Here is a 17,401-nt window from a genome sequence, read left to right as displayed (position 1 = left end):
AAGAACACTCAAAGCCCATGGCCTCTGGAGCCTGGACATTCAAATGATAATGTCTGGTGAAAGTGTGCAATGACTTCCAAGTAGCCACCTGACAAATTTCCTATGGTGACAGCAGCTGGCACTCAGCTCAAGAAGTCGCTTGAGACCGGACTAAATGAGCTCTCAATTTCATGAGGTCAGGATGCCCCTTACAGATATAAACCGAGCTTATTGCTTTCAACCATCTTGCTATCATAGATTTTTTTTTCTCATTTAAAGTTTTATTAACATGAAGTTAGATACAAAGACAAACTGTGTGAACAATTTTGAAACTCTTGACATTTCCCCCCCTGTTTCCCCTCCCCCCCCCCTCCCCCAAAATGGATGTTCGGCTAGAAAGCATGAGTCACTCTCGTCCCCATCAGATATGACAAACTAATAACGAAAAGCAGTAAATGTCCCTTCTTGGCTACATAAGCGCAGAAAAGAGTCATGATGGGACTGATTCGGAGGCGTATCCTTGGGGGTCGAAATCAATGCGTGCATGCCAGCAGAGCTGTGGGTTGGAGTATTGAACACTGAAGATTGGACGCTCACACCCCCTGGTGAGTGAGCCAGGTTAGATGAGATTGCCAAATTTTCTGGAAACGTTGAATGGTATGGTGTTTTGCTGCTGTGAGTCTACTCAGGGTACAGACATGATCAAGTCTCGCCAGCACCGCCGCCAAGGTTGGGCCTCGGCGTGCCTTCCAGTCCTTTGCTATTTCCAGCCTCACTGCAATACAGGTCTGTACCACCAATGCACGATGGGCAGGTTGATGGCCACTATCAGGCACATTCAGAAGTGCTGTGTCTAGTTGTAATCGGAGCGGTGTATGCAATATCTTAGTTAAATGGTCCTCAACCTGTTTCCACAACGGCATTATGCAAGCCCCCGACCACCACATATGAATATATGTTCCGACGGATGCACACCCTCGCCAACACAAAGGAGAGCTGTTCGGTGAGATTTTGGCCATGCGCTCCGGCGTGAAGTACCATCGGTACAATTGTTTATATCCGTTTTCGACCAAAGCCGACGATACAGAAGCTTTACGCAGAGAGTCAAAAAGGGCCTCCCAATCCGAGTCCATATATTCTCTGGGTAAGTCTTTCTTCCATGCCCGGATATGTGAGGTATCGTCCAGTAGTTTTACATTCAATAGTTTATACACTTTTGCAATAAGACCTTTATATTGACTGGGTACAGAGCAATAACCTTCAAACAGCGATTTTCCCTTCGTTAAGCACACCTTAACCCGCTCCCCATGACAAAAGTGACAGAGCTGTGAATATGCCAGGTACTCAGTAGGAGGCATATGGTACTTATCTTGAAAAGATGCAAAGGATATAATATCGTCCCCACCCCAGACATCCTCAAACTTGGTGAGGTTATGAGCTTTCCACAGGGGGAAAGCTGTTTGTAGGATTCCCGGCTGGAATTTAGTGGTATAAAATAAGTGGGTAAGATGGTAACATGATTTGTCACCCACAAGTTTACATTTCCATCTTTTCCAGATGTTTAACGTGTGTCTGGTGGTAGGTAGCATGTGGCCCGTGGGCCGCCAGGACTTGGGGTCTTGCCACGCCAAGGCGGCTAAAGGCATCAAGGGCGTTTGTGATTGTTCTATTATCGCCCAGTGTTTAGGATCACGGGACTGGTGCCAGAGGATCAGAGGGTGCAGTTGTGCTGCTACATAGTACCAACTGAGGTTCGGTACACCAAGACCTCCCTCCATCTTAGTTTGGTATAACACCCTACGGGCTACCCGAGGAGGCCTCCTTTTCCACAAAAACCTCATTAATTTACACTGCCATTGCTTTAAGAGCTCAGTCGGAATCGGGACCGGCAGGGATTGAAATAAATATAGTAACCGCGGGAGAATATTCATCTTTGATATAGCCACTCGTCCCAACCATGATATAGGGAGACTACCCCACTTGTCCATATCCAACATTAATTTCTGTATTAGGGGTACGTAATTGAGGCTATATAAATCCCTGGGATGGGATGCTAGATGAACCCCCAAGTATTTTATTGTTTGTTTTGCCCATCGAAATGGGTGGCAAGGTTGTGTCGCCTGGACGGTGCTAGGGCTACAAGTGACATTTAGAATTTCAGATTTGTCCCAATTTACTTTGAATCCCGAAACATGACTGAAACATCGAAGATCGTCCTCTATAGCCGTAAGGGAGTCATGGGGATTGGTAAGGGTAAACATAATATCATCAGCAAACAACGTTATTTTGAAAGCTTGCTGGTCAAATGTAAATCCAGTTATCTTGGCATTATCTCTGATGGTAATGGCCAGGGGTTCGAGGAATAAGGCAAATAATAGGGGCGATAAGGGGCATCCCTGCCTCGTCCCTCTCGCTACTTGGAAGGTATCAGAATAGCCCCCATTAATTTTTAGGCATGCCCTAGGGTTACTATAGAGACTGGTTATCCAGGCGTGGAAATGTGGACCAAACCCCATCTTTTGCAGGACCCTGAATAGATAAGGCCAATGGACCATATCAAACGCTTTCTCCGCGTCAATAGAGAGAAATATGGACTCCTGGCGGTGGTGATGAGCCCACCACATTAAGTCAATCAATTTACGGAGATTGTCACCCGCCAAACGTCCGGGCATGAAGGCCGCCTGATCCTGATGTACTAATGTCGTGATAAAGCAGTTCATGCGAGCTGCGATTATTTTCGCTAAGATCTTCAAATCAAGATTTATTAATGATATGGGTCTATACGAACCGCATGCGGTGGGATCTCTGCCCGGTTTCAGTAAAATTGTAATCCCTGCAAGATTAGAATTATGAGCCAGGGAACCTCCCTCTCTCAGATAATTATATACTTTTTGGAGGTGAGCTACTATATAAGGGGCAAATGACTTGTAAAACTTAGCTGTAAGCCCGACAGGGCCCGGTGATTTTCCATTCTTTAATGTCTTAATCGCATGAAGGATTTCAGCGGACGATATCTCTTCATCCAACCGAGCCTGAGCTTCGGGCGTTAAGGTGGGTAGATGTACCCCATCCAAGTATGATTCTATATCAGAGTGACTAATATTACCCTCCGAGGCATATAATTGACCATAAAATTCCAGAAATCGGGCACGAATATCAGTGTTGGTGGTGAGTAACTCCCCCCTTCCATTTTTTATCTTGGAAATAGTATTCTGATAAGTAACTTGTTTAAGCTTACGAGCCAGGGTCCGACCTGCCTTATTTCCCCCTTCAAAATAGACCTGCTTGACTACGTTCAAAGAGTGCGCCAAAGACTCTGCCCCCAACCTTGATAGTTCCTCTCTAGTCTTTAATATTTGTCGCCAGAGTCTCTTGGCCCCTGTGCGTTGATGGGCTTGGGTAAGTTGGTTTAATCTTTGGCGCAGCTCACATACTTTCTGGGTGTCCCTTTTCTTGAGAAAGGATGCCCTGGAGATTAATAGTCCCCTAACATAGGCCTTAAACGAATCCCAAACTACCGATGGATTCACCTCCCCGGTATCATTGATATTGAAAAATTCCTGAGTCTGTTGGAGAAGGGATTTAGTGAAATCCTCATCGGACAGTAGGGAGTCATTTAGGCGCCAGAATCGCGTCCCCTTGGCGTATTGTGGTATACTGATATCCATCAGAACCGCGGCGTGGTCTGTCCAATCTACTGGATGTATATCAGGTTTGGAGATGCATGACAGTATAGCCTGGTCAACCATTAAATAATCGATTCTGGAGTACGTGGTATGAGTGGCTGAGTAATATGTATAGGAGCGGGATTTTGGAAAATGCATCCTCCACACATCTACTAATTGACAATCGTCCATCAGCTTCTGTAGCTGTTGCCTGTGGATAGGGGCCAAGGACGCACTCCCCCTTGAGGTATCTAGCCCTGGTTGTCTAGCCACATTGAGATCTCCCCCCAGGATTAAATGCCCCGTTCCCTGTAACAAAAGCAAATTGTTGATTTCTTTGAAAAAGGACCCCTGGTCCTGATTAGGGGCATATAAGTTTACCAAAGTATATTCTTGTCCATCTATCACAATCCTCAGTAATAAGTAACGACCCTTCGGATCCGTTATACAGGTTCTTTGCTCAAACACCAGGTGCTGTGCAAGCAAAATACAGACCCCTGCATATTTGGTGGAGGTTTTGCATGGAGTGAAAAACTGATAAGGGAACTGCGGATGTTTAAGCAGGCCCTCATACTTGCGTTTTAGGTGAGATTCTTGTAGAAATACCACATCTGCTTTAAGCAGATTTAATTCTTTAAACAGTCTATGGCGTTTATAAGGGGTATTCAATCCCTTAACATTAAGGGATGCTACACGGAATGAGGCCATGACCAGGAATCAAAGAATAAAATAGGCCAGTGACCTCCACCATGCTATCTCACATAGAATACAAGTTGCAGTAAGTCCCATTCTCACCTCCTCCCCCAACAAACTGTGCTGCGCAAGTAAGCGGTACATACATATCGCAGGCATCATAGTGGAATTAGAACTCTCAACAAGGATATACATGCATTGCATTTCATGGGACAGTAGTTGACTCTCCCCCTCAAACAAGCTAATAATAGAACATAAATTCCCGAACATCCCTCCCCCCCCCTCCCTACCCCCCCTGCGTAGCCTGCTAATATCTCCACGCAGGCTCATCTGAAACCCGTTTAAGGAGGAATATATCAATCAGGAGCTGCATGCTCCCTCGGGCCACCAGCCATATAGAGAATCTAAGTGGGCTAGTGCACTACAAAAGCAGTAAAGGTTGCCATCATAATAACAAGACAGCTTAATAAAACAGGAACAAGAGAACTTGCTCAATCAATCCGTGTCGCCGGATTAAGGCCTCAAAGCAGTTATCAAACCCACTGATCATGGGTTTAATGTCAGGTTGCCGCCTCCGGGGACCTCCGGTGGTCTGAGTTCCTTTTCAGGCGGCTATTTCTGGCCCCCACCCTTTGCCATCGAGGGGGTTGTTGTTTAGATGACATCCTGCCAGGCCCCACCACTTGAGATCCAGTTGGGGAGAAGCCCCGACCTTTTAGTTGGGAAGCTGCCTCCACTGCTGTGAGAATACGAGAGGATTTACCCTCCCAAGTATACTGAAGGCCAAACGGGTGCAGCCACCTGTATTTTACATTTTCCTTTCTGAGGAAGGCTGTGGCTTCTCTCAATTCCTGCCGATTCGATAGAGTGGCTTGTGATAAGTCCGCGTAAACCGATATTTCTTGCTCCTCCCAGGCCCATCGGATTTGTTTCCTGGCTATATTAGCTATCTTTTCTTTCAGGGCGTAATCGTGGTAGCAAACAATGACATCCCGCGCCTGATTGGTGCCCGGGGCTCGAAGCACTCTATGAGCACGGTCCAATTTAATACTGTCCAGACTGGCATCCTTAAATTCCCCCGTAGAGTGCAGCAGAAATAAGTTGAAGCGTTGAATGAGGGCAGTACAGTCAGCATTTTCAGGGGTTTCAAGAAATCCCCTGAACCTAAGGTTTCCCCTGCGAGCCCGATTTTCGAGATCAGCTAACTTGGATTTCATGGCCACATTTTCCTCCTGTAGGTCCGCTAGCTGCTCGGTGTGGCTTTTAGAGGATTCTTCCTGATAATCAAGGCGTGTATCGATATCATCGACCCGTCTGCCCACTGAAGAGAGCTCTTCCTGAAAATCGTTAATGATCGTCGCGATTTCTTTTTTATATGATTTCAAGTCCGTTCGGATCTCCCCGAACCACTCCCGAAATTCCCTCCTAGTCGGGACTTCATCAGCGCTCAGTGGAGCCGAATCTGCATCTAGCGCGCCGGCCAGCTCTACCGCGTCAGCGCCATCTTGTTCCCCCGCCTCGTGGGCCGTACCAGGCACTTTGCCTTTGCGGTATGAAAAAGACTGGAGATCAATCCCTTTCTTTTTAGAAGTCATCCTGACCTGTTTAGCGTCTTCTTGCAGCGAAAAAGCCGCTTTTCAGCTCGCAGGGATGCCCAAAAGTTCGCAATTAAGAACGGCTTGCCGAGGAGCTCCCTTTTCAGGCAGCCATATAGCTCGCTGATGTCACTTCCTCCTCCTGCTATCATAGATTTTGAAGCCTTTGGCCCTTTTCTAGGACCACTCAAAAGTACAAAGATGGTTAGACAGCCTAAAGTTATTGGTGACCTTGAGGGAACGCAAAAAAGCCCGCTTCACATCCAAACATCATAGGTCTTTAGCAGGTGGAGCCAAAGCATCCAAATCTGGAAAGGCTGGAAGTTCCACGGTCTGGTTCAAATGATACGCTGACACAACTTTCTGGAGAAACGAAGGCACTGTCCGCAAAGAGATCCCGGAATACAAGATCTTCAGGAAAGGCTCTCTGCAATACAGCGCTTGAAGTTCCGAAATCCTACGGGTGGAACAAATGGCTACCAAAAACCATCACATTCAAAGTGAGATCCTTTACTGTTGCCCTTTTTAAAGGTTCAAAAGGAGCTACACACAACCCTCTAAGGACTAGATTATGGTTCAATGAGGGGCATATTTTCCACACAGGAGGACACAGATGTTTTGCCCCACGAAGGAAGTGAGCCACATTCAGGTGAGCAGCCAACACTCCATGCACCTTGCCTTGAAGACAGCCCAAGGCCGCAATCTGAACCTTAAGAGAGCTAAAGGACAAGTTTTTCCCCAAACCTTTCTGCAAGAAAGCCAAGATGTGAGCTATTGAGGACTGAGTCAAGATTATTCCTTGAGGTGAACACCAGGGCTCAAAGACTTCCCAGAGACAAAGAAGTGGAAGTCTTTCTAGCCTGCAACAAGGTGGAAATGACTTCCTCAGGATATCCATTTTTTTCCTAAATGTCTCCTCTCAAAAGTGATCTGCCTGATCCAAAAATATTGGACCTTGCCGAAGAAGCTTCGGAAAATGAGCGAGCCGCAGCAGACTGTCGACTGTCAGGTTGATCAGGTCCGTGAACCGTAGGCGCCTTGGCCACCCTGGCACCACCAGAACCACTTCTCCGGGGTGATTTTCTATTCATTGTATCAGTTTTCCCACCAGAGGCCACGGAAAGAACACGTAAAGGAGGATCCTTCAGGGCCAAGGTAGAACAAAAGCATCTACGCCTTCTGCTCCGTGCTCTCTTTTGCAACTGAAGAACCGGGTTGCCTTGGCATTCTTCCGCAACGTCATCAGGTCTAGGCGGGGAGTACCCCACTGGCAACATAGAGCCATTGCCTCCCCCGACAGCTTCCACTCCCCAGGATCCAGTTTCTGCCAACTGAGAAAATCCACTTGCATATTGTCCACTCCAGCAATGTGGGACAGCATGAGCATCGCTAGATGTCGCTCTGCCCTGAGAAACTCCTCCTGAGCTTCCTGGGCTACTGCCCAACTCCTGGTTCCCCCTTGTCGGTTGATATAAGCCACCATGGTTGCGTTGTCTGACAAGATGCGTACTGAGCAGCTCAACAGGAGGCAGAAATGTAAGTAATGCTCACCGCACTGCCCTCATCTCCAAACGATTGATAGACCAGGACGTCTCTTCCTTGGACCACTGGCCCTGGGCCGACTGATCCTGGCATACCACCCCCCCCCCAGCTGGAGAGACTGGTGTCAGTGGTAACTACCATCCACAGTCTGTAACTTCCAAGTTCACTCTGTGCCTTAGGTGCTCCTGATCAAGCCACTATGAAAGACTGTATCTGGCAGGTTCCTTGAGCGACAGTGAAAGGTGAAACTGCACCGACAAGGGATCCCAACGTGAAAGGAGAGACCGCTGCAGAGGCCTCATGCGCAAAAGCCCAAGGAACCAGCTCCAACGTCGAGACCATACAGCCCAACACTTGAAGGTAATCCCAGACCCTGGGTACTGTTGCATCCAACAATCTGCGTACCCGCTTCTGCAGCTTGAGAATAAGACCCTCCGTAAGGAAAATCTTTCCTAATCTGGTGTCAAAATGCACTCTCAAGAACTCCAGAACCTGAGATGGGGTGAGATGACTCTTTGCTAATTTCACCACCCAGCCAAGAAACCTCAACTGCTCTAAGATATGAGCTACTGCTTGAGCACCAAGGGCTTCCGACTTTGCCTGAATAAGCTAGTCATCCAGATACGGATGAACCAATACGCCCTTCTTCTTGCGCATTGCTGCCATGATCAGAATTACTTTGGTAAATGTTTGTGGCGCCACTGGCAAACCGAACAGAAGGGCACAAAACTGAAAACGCTTCCCAAGGGCCATGAAGCTCAGAAACTGCTGGTGAGCTGGGTGGATTGGAACGTGCAGATATGCCTCGGTCAAGTCTAGAGAAGGCAGGAACTCTCCTTTGCACACTGCTGCGATCACTGAATATAGAGAGTTTTGTACAAAAACAAGGAACCCTGTGAGCCAAAGTTCATCTTTTTTAAATCCTTCTTCAGCACCATGAAATAAATGGAATACCTTCCTGTCCTTCGTTCCCCCATAGGAATGGGGACTATGGCTCCCAGTTCTTGTAACCATGCCACGATTTCTTGTACCAACTTTCTCTTGCTGCAAGGAGCTCAAGGGGAAATCATAAAAGTGTCACGTAGCGGATGAGAGAATTCTAACGCGCAGCCTTCTCTTATCACGCTGAGGACCCACGGGCTGTCGTGATTTTGTTCCACTCCTCGTAAAACAGAGTCAGCCGTCCTCCAATAAGAGGAAGAGAGGAGTTGACCGACGTCGCTTCATTATGAGGATTTTCCTCCGCCAGAGCCCTGGCCAAGACTTTCTCTGCCTGGTTTTCTGCCCCTCGAAAGGGCTGATTCCAGGATTGCTGCCTCCGAATGCCTTGCCTCAGAGCTCCTGCCGAGGGCCTACTTGGACGAAACAGTCTATTTGACCAAAACCGGGAACACCCAGCAAAGGAGCCTCTGTTTCCTTTTGGTTTATCCTCTGGCAGCCTATGCCCTTTGGTTTCCCTGAGACCTTCACGAGCTCCTCTAAATCTTCTCCAAACAGAAGCTTCCACTTGAATAGTAAGGCTCTCAACCGAGACTTAGACCAAACATCCGCCGACCAGTTCCTCAACCAAAGGAGCCTGCTGACCGACACTGCAGACATCATAATTCTCGAAGAAGTTAGAACATAAGAATATAAGTTATTTTCAACAGAGTTCGTCCTTCTTATGCATGAGGCATATTTGGTGCAGCTGGGAGGCACTCGGACTAGGCTTTGAGGTGTGGTGGTCCGCGAGCTGGCAAAAGACCTGGAGGTTCTTTGGGTCCGGTTCTGTGGAAGATGCCCAGGGTTCTCGGGATGAGGACAGTCCCGAGCAATCCAGATGTTGACTCTGACGATTCAGGGGATGGAGCTCCACAGGCTCCTGCTTTTCTGGATCCAGCTATGCCTAATAGCCCGGATCCTGATGGTTTGAACCAGGTGCCAGTTGTGGAAGGGGATGACCCAAAAGTGGTGCATCTTTTCCAGAAAGAAGAGTTCTCGAGGAATTGGGGATCAAGAGGGAGTGGACCCAGTCATGGATGGTCTGAGGGGTCTAGCGAAAACCTTCCCCTTTCACAAGTCTGTGAAAAAGCTGGTAGTCAGGGAATAAGACACTCCGGAGATGGGCCTGAAGGTGGGCTGGGCAATGGCGAAGTTGTATCCATTGCCTGAGGACATGCTTGAGCTGTTGGCATTCTAAGATGGACGTGTCAGTTTCTGCAGTCACTAAGACGACCACCATCCTGTGGCTGGTTCAGCTGTGCTGAAGGACATGCAGGACAAAATTGGAAATACACCTCAAGAAGATAGGAGGTGTCTGCACTTTGCATTCATGCTGCTGTGTGCAGTAGCTTCATGCAGAGGGCCAGTTTATGCTGGGTTCAGCAATTACAGGCTACTAGAATGCTATCTCCATCAGAGGCTGAGCAGGCAGACTGTCTGGAGGCAGCAGCAGCCCTGAATGACCTCATCAGAACTTCAAAGGCGCTCTTGCGCTTGACCTCTGCTTAGGCTGCTGCTGAGATGCGGCTGCTGCCGGCCCCGACCCATCTTCTCAACCAGAGACACAACGGTAACACAGCCCAGCGCATGAGCATTGCTGCACGAGTGACATGCACTGCGATGCGCCATCAGAAACAGGAACACTGCGCTGCAAAAAGGCCTGACCGCGTGGCAAAACCAACCCTGTTGCGCCGCATGGTCAAACAGCACTGCCACCCAGGAACTCACCTCCCAGCAGCCCTGCAAGTTCCCAACGCAGCCTTCTTGGCTGCTGTAAACCTTGCCACTCTGCGTCATTTCTTCTCAGTTTCTTTTAATTATTTTTTTTTTTAAACTTTACTCAGACAGAAGAAGGAAAAAACACTAAGGGTACTTCCCTGTGCCAAAGAGCTCCTGATTCCAAATGTTCTCTTGGGGAGAGAACTGGCGCCCACCAGCTATTTACCCCCCCCCCCCCCCCCCCCCCGTGGCAAAAAGCCAAGCCAGACAAGGTCCCTGACCCTCTGCTCATTCTCCTCTACCCCAGGAGGGACAGCCGACCAAGCCCTAGCAACCTCCTGGGGAGGGATTATAAAAATAATCTTTGTTCTCTCTCCCTTCCCCCCCCAGAATGCACCTCTACCATCTGCTGAAGACAGAGAAATACTGAGGGACTGCAGGTGGCACTCCAGGTTATATGCCAGTGCAACTTTGTCTCCATCTGCTGGAAGGGAGGGATAATCCCAGGAGTCTGGACTGATCTGGGGGTATGAACAGAAAGTACATTAACAGCACATACAATATTTCCTGAGGAATAATTAGTATAAATACTACTGGGAGTATACTTACAGGATAGAGCACTCCCTGTATAATAATACTACCACCCCCCATCAGCATATATACAGGATAAAACCCTGAGTAATAATTACACTGCTGTAAGTACACTCACAGCACACACTATATTCCCTAAGGAATAATTAGTATAAATACTGCCAAGAATATACTTGCAGGATATAGTGCTTATAAGTAGTAAATTACTATAATTACTGCCATAGGAAAAAAACAGTATATAGATAGATTAAATAGAAAAATAATTTAATATGCTTACAGGACAGAGCGCTCCCTGAGGAATAATTATACGGCCTTAAATATGCTTACAGGACATAATGCTCCCTAAGGAATAATTACTATGAATACTGCCATAAGCATGCATATAGGACACAGCACTCTGAGTAATTACAGCACAGTGCTTCACGTGTAATAATTACACTGACCATAACAAGTGTTCATCCCCGCCAAAGTGTTCATCTTCAGTTGCCTTATAGCCAGGAAGTAAAAGGCATTAAACCGGCATACACTCCTTAAATCCACACCTCCTACCCAGTGAAAAATAATTCCTGAGTGCCTTACAGAATGAAGGAGAAGTAAAAACATGGACTAGCTTGGTTGGATAAGTGTCCATCCCCTTGTACTTCTGTAGCAATCCTAAATACTTAAAGCTCTGGTGTAACCATTCGCCTTCAAAAGCACCCAGCAAGTGATTCAGCCCCATCTGTGACACCGTGTACACATTCACATGAGGACAGGATAAACCCAGCCAGTCCTGTTTGCAAAGCATTACGCATGGTACAAACCCACTGTAAAATTGGGATCCATAGAGAACACAGCCCATCAGCCAGAGAACACCATCCCTACCGTGAAGCACAGCATGAAACGGAGGCACTTCTCAGGACAGTGCTGGAAATCCTGCTGCCCTCTGGGAGGAAGCTGACCTATCAGCACGACAGCAGCACCAATCACACAGCCAGAACTCCACTGGAGTGGCCAAGGAAGAGAAGGTAAATGAGAGCTCGGACCTCAAGCCAATGCAAAATCTACAGTTCTTCACCATGTGCTCACTGAAACGAGGATCTCTCAGAGAGCACTGGGATGGTAGAGCCATGCACTTTTATTTTATTCCTAAATTCAGATATTCTGCAAAATTCCAGTGTGGATGACATAGGCACATGATCACATAAAGTAGTGCGGATGGGCAGCAGAGAGAGCTCTTCTTCTATCACATTTGGATATAACTTGACAAGAGCTTGTAAAGAAGATTGACAAATCCACAGCCGCAAGGGTACTCAACAGCTACAATTGCTGCCGGGGAGGGGGGGGGGGGGTGAAGATGTAGACAATTTTTGGATTTCATGTTTGTTTTTTGAACACATATATGCTTTTTGCCCTACTAAAACATTTTTGTCCCTAAAAGGTTGGGAGCATTATGTGCTCAGCGTAGAAATCTCCTCATACAAATGCATGCAAGCCGGACACACTGACAACAAAATGTGAAAAATGTGCAGGGGGTAGCATGGAGTAACACTTCCATGAATATATTTACAAGAGAATACTCCCGGAGGACTAATTATACTGCTGTGAGTACACTCCGGGCTTAATCAGAGGACCAAAAGGAAGTGGGGGAGGGGGAAGGCAGAGCAGAACCCGGTGTGAACTCACACCTATGCACGCAGGCGCGAGATCACTCTTCCTCATCATCCTCGGCCATTCTTCGCTCGATGAGCACTGCTGAGGGCTAGGGATGCAGGATCACTGGAGTAAGGAGGAGGAGGGGGACACCTCTCTCTCTACTCTGGGGATCCTGATCCTCCATTCCCAAATCTCCCCTCCCCCCCCCCCCCCCAAGTTCTCACTCTTATCCCTGAGCTCCTCCCCCCCACCACAGAAAATTACCATGTCCAGAAACTTTCTTCCTGTCCCTCCTCCGCTATGGGGGATGAAGGCAGATTAGTGTGCACTGCCTGCTCTCCTTACTCGCCTCATTCCCCAACCCTCAGCTCGTTTCACTCACAGACTGCCCAACTCTGAACTTCCCACTCACACCTCTCAGTCCATCTGATCTCATTCATAATTCCCCAGCTCCTCACTCACTGTCTCCCCCCTCTCCTCCACACAATCTACAGCCCCTCCAATCTGCTCACTCTTTTCTCCTCCCACATCACCTCACTGCCTTGCCGCTTCCCTCCCCTCTGATCACTAACTCTCCCCCTCCCTCATTGTGGGCACCAGGGGCAGAGAGGATAGGACCCTGGAAGCCTGCATAACCAGAGGGGCCAGTACACCCAGGGCTTAATTTGTGGGGCAACGGGCCAGAAAGCAGTTCCAGCACTGATCTTCTCCAGCCCCTCCCCTTCCAGGTAGCCTGCGGGGAAGAGACGAAGAGGGGCTGAGCCTGAAGCACACAGAGATGAGATGGCCACTTTGCTCCCTCATCCAGAAGCAGGCGAGGCAGAGCAAAGAACAGACACACAAAAAAAAAAAAAGGGTCTGAATTAGCACAAGTTTGAAAGCTGTGAGCAGTACTGCCAATTGTTAAGGCTTCAACCCTGGTCTTGATAAATGGCACTAGTGCTCATTCAACCCCTTCCTGTGTCCATTACTGAGGGCTTGACTTCTGGCAGAACAACCCAGAATGGCGTTCTGGGACCCAAAAAAAGTGGAGTACAGCCGGCAGTGTACCTCAGTTCTGGCTCTCTTAAGACAGAACAGATCCAGTAATTGCATGGATCATGTATGCCCCCCCCCCCCCAGCCCTCGAAGGAAAGGAGTTACCCTGAGACAAGGGGAGCCATACGGCTTTGGACTTATGCATGTGAGACAGTTCACACCTGGCCCTGTGTTGCCCCTTTGCACAGGTCACACCTGGCCCTGTGTTGCCCCTTTGCACAGGTCACACCTGGCCCTTGCCCCTCCCACTTTACAAGTTCCACTTCCTTTCTGCCTACAAATTAAGCCCCGAGTACACCAACACCAGAAGTGGCAGAAGCAGTGGGGCTACGTGGCTGCCCTGTCGCTCCTCTGCAGGATTAGGGAGCAAGAAATAATCTGTGTTGCTCTTGGCTCTGCTCCAGTTCCACAAGGGAAAAGGAACGGATTTACACTGCTTCCATTGTTCTGGTTTCTTCCCAGGTAACAGATACAAAAGTGCATTGAATTTAGCACAAAGTTTGAAGGTTGTGAGCAGTACTGCTAATCATCAAAGCCAGGGCGAAGCCTTCACAATTGGCCAGACTGATCACATATTTCAAACTGGTACTACTTCAACTTTTTTTTTTTTTTTGTGTCCCCTCTGGTCTGCAGCATGACCCCCCTTCCATCCTGTTCCCTACAGAAAAGGAGGGGAGTGGGAACAATGAAGGGATTTAGGGAGCAAAGTAGCTTTTTCCTGTTCTGTCTGCTCCAGCCTCATCCCTCCCTCTCCTCTTCCCTGCATAGATGGGAAGGACTGGAGCTCTGCCTCTCAAATCTGAAAAGAGGCACCAGATCTGCATTCCAGGCCATTCCCCCCAAAAAAAATAAGCCCTGAGCATACTTATAGGACACAGCACTCTGAGAAATACTCAGTATAGATACTGCTGCGAGCATAGTCACAGGACCCAGCACTCTGAGAAATACTCAGTATAGATACTGCTGCGAGCATAGTCACAGGACCCAGCACTCTATGCTCACAGCAGCATTTATGCTGAGAATTTCTCAGTCACAGGACACAGCTCTCTGAGAAATACTCAGTATAGATACTGCTGCGAGCATAGTCACAGGACACAGCACTCTGAGAAATACTCAGTATAGATACTGCTGCGAGCATAGTCACAGGACCCAGCACTCTATGCTCGCAGCAGTATTTATGCTGAGAATTTCTCAGTCACAGGACCCAGCACTCTGAGAAATACTCAGTATAAACACTGCTGCGCGTATAGTCACAGGACAGAGTACTCTGAGGAATAATGAGTATACTTACAGGTCACAGTCTCCTGCCCCTCACAGTCACTCCCCAGGTTCCAGTACAAGCTCTGACCTCTGCGGAAGTTTCTGTAGAGTCTAGTGTACAGCACGGCTAGGGCCAGCAGCACAAATAGGAAAGTGATGGCTGCGGCTGCCCAGGCTGCTTCGTCAGTCCGTGGAGTCGGAATGTGTGTGTTGTGAGGCCTCGGGGGCAGGACCTGCGTACCCTCTGCCATGGCACCCTTCTGGGCTAAGGCCAGGTGGTGACTGTGAGGGTCCTGTACCGGGCAGGTGCATGCCCCCCTTACAGAGCCACCGTTGTCCTCCTCAGGGCCCGGGGAGGTGGGGAGATGTGGGGGTCCCTGGGTGGGGGCTGCCCCTCCCATCCTGCCTTTAGACGCAGTTGCTTCCTTAAGAAGTGTGCCTTCTTGCTGCTTGCTTTGCCTCAGCGGGTTGTGGCCTGCTCTGCCCAGCACCCCTTCTGCGATCTTTCTGCTGGAAGTGTTCTTGTGGGGCACAGTTGGCGCTGTCTCCATGGTGGCACCGCTTGCTATGGGTGGCGTAGGGTGTGCATTTCTCTCCCAGCTGGGCTTGGCAGTCAGTCTTTCCGACGTGGCAGGATGCTGCTGAGGCGACCCTTCCCCCTCAGGTGCCGCGGCTCCCCTGGGTGCCAGGTGACGCGCACTACGGGCCTGTCTGGGTGCCTGCGCTGCTGTCCGTGCTGCCATCTTTGCTGGGTCCCCTCTGCTTTCTTTTCTGTTTTGATGCTGGGGCTGGGTTCTGGTACTGGGAATACTTCATCAGGGCCTTGAGGAAATGAAGGAGAATTAATGGCAGAGCTAATGACAGCAGCACTCCCATGAAACGGGGACCCAGGAGCGCGGGGTGTGTTTAATAACCACGTTTCACCCAGCGCCCCTTGCTATTATGGTCTCACAGAGACTGGCCTTAGTGCACAAGTAACTTTTGTTACACTGTTTCAGCAGAACTATACTGGGATGTCATCGTGCCTTACCTAAGCAGCCCTGCCACTGGCTAAAACCTCCTCAAAAAGGAGCTGCCACCAGCCAATGGAATATTCCTGTAGCCCTGACTGTTTTATAAGGAGGGGGAAAACACACTGGAATGTGCAGGAAATTAGATTAATGGCAGATTCCAGACATCTTTCCCCAGAGCAGATCCATAAACTCAGTTCATGCACACACAAAAATAAAATAAAGCACCCTGGATGTGTTATTTTTGCAGCCAATTTCAAACACAATAGTCACTGGTTACTTGTACGATGACAACTGGCACATGAACAAACTCCGTTTCGTATTACTTTTTGCTCTTGACAGTATCAGAGAAAGAGAAAAGTGGTTTAGAGCAGTAAATTGATGGCCTACAAACCCAAAAGAAAAAAAAAAACTTCGCACTGCTGCAGCCAATGAAAGATTCCACTGGAGCAACGCTCGATACCAAATGAACCTCTGGTACATTGCCTAATCGATCACTGCAGCAACCCCTCTACACGCTAGCCAGTCACAGCACATGTACAAGCAGAACATCTTTTACAGCTCACAGTAAGTTTTGACCTGTCAGAAAGAAAGAAACAAACCTTCAAACAACACAGCCTCAGGGCCTGCATAATACTGTACGACTGAGGAATCGCAGAACCAGGGTGGTTCAATTCAATAAAAGCAGAATCCAGCATCAACCTGGTGCTGCTGAAACTTAAGTCCTATTGTCAAGAGGACAGTATAATACAGGCAGCAGCGGTGCAAGCCAGGGGCGTAGGGTGACTGTTGAAGTTGGTGATGCACCAGAAAATTTGCTGCTCTCAGGTACCCTAGAACACAGTCCACACTCCTACATTACCCTGAGAGCACTACTTTCTTTGATGCTAAAAGCCTATCAATTTTACGCTCCCAGCAACCCAATCCATAGAGAGAAAATGGGTTAAATTCATCCCTTAAAATAATTTCCTAATCTAACAGCAGTTTCAATAAAATGTGCGAATAAAAAAATATTTTCTGCAAGAACATTCAAAACCACTTTCTGTACGCAAATGAAATTAATAAAGAGCAAACGTCTATTTAAAATAGAAATAGAAATGCGGAAGAGAGGACTGTAATGCTGTCACAGCAAGGACTGTCACAGCAAGAATTCAAGTTAAACAAGAACTGGACCTTTAAAATGCAGACAAGCCCTCACCAAATACAAAATAGAAACATGCCAACAAACACTGTACTGGAAACCAGATGTCCTCACAAAACATCAAGCAATAAAATCAAGAAATATAAACATCCAATAATTAAAAGTTCCAATTTCCTAAACATCAATAAAATATTTCAAAACATCTGATGAATAAAACATCCAGTAATTAAAAAATGTTCTTTATATACCCCCCCAAAAAACAATAACATGTTTCAAAACAATAGAATCATCAAATTACACCCAATAATTAAAACTAAGGATTAAAAAATCTCCTGCTCTCCATACCTGGGACCTTTTGATTTCCACTCATCCTGAGATCATCATAGATTGGGGGAGGTAGGAGATCTCTCATTCACTCACACATTCATTCTTTCCACACTCCCTCTCTCATACACCTGCCAATGCTCTCACACTCACTGGCTCTCTCCCCCATGTGCATGCCTGGGAGAGCCTGTGTGTGACACACCAGGCCCTAGAACACTAATACACCAC

The 17,401-nt window shown here is 47.9% G+C and overlaps 1 protein-coding gene across 9 annotated transcripts in view; it reads right to left on the bottom strand.

The window, feature by feature from the left end:
• Positions 1-17,401, bottom strand: part of TP53I13 (tumor protein p53 inducible protein 13) — a 38,636-nt gene that overhangs the window by 11,176 nt on the left and 10,059 nt on the right. For 7 of the 9 annotated variants that reach the window (XM_029611198.1, XM_029611196.1, XM_029611195.1 and 4 more), the window contains exon 3: positions 14,730-15,520. The exons of the other annotated variants lie outside the window; for them this stretch is intronic. In XM_029611198.1, coding sequence (XP_029467058.1) covers positions 14,730-15,441 — 712 coding nt within the window. In that variant the 5' untranslated portion in view covers positions 15,442-15,520. The remainder of the gene's footprint in view (positions 1-14,729; positions 15,521-17,401) is intronic. 9 annotated transcript variants of the gene reach the window in all.

Source organism: Rhinatrema bivittatum, chromosome 8 (genome assembly GCF_901001135.1).
Source record: "Rhinatrema bivittatum chromosome 8, aRhiBiv1.1, whole genome shotgun sequence".
In the NCBI taxonomy this organism is placed as follows: domain Eukaryota; kingdom Metazoa; phylum Chordata; class Amphibia; order Gymnophiona; family Rhinatrematidae; genus Rhinatrema; species Rhinatrema bivittatum.
Note: the sequence above shows the minus strand (reverse complement) of the source record. Positions and strands in the feature narration are given on the sequence as shown.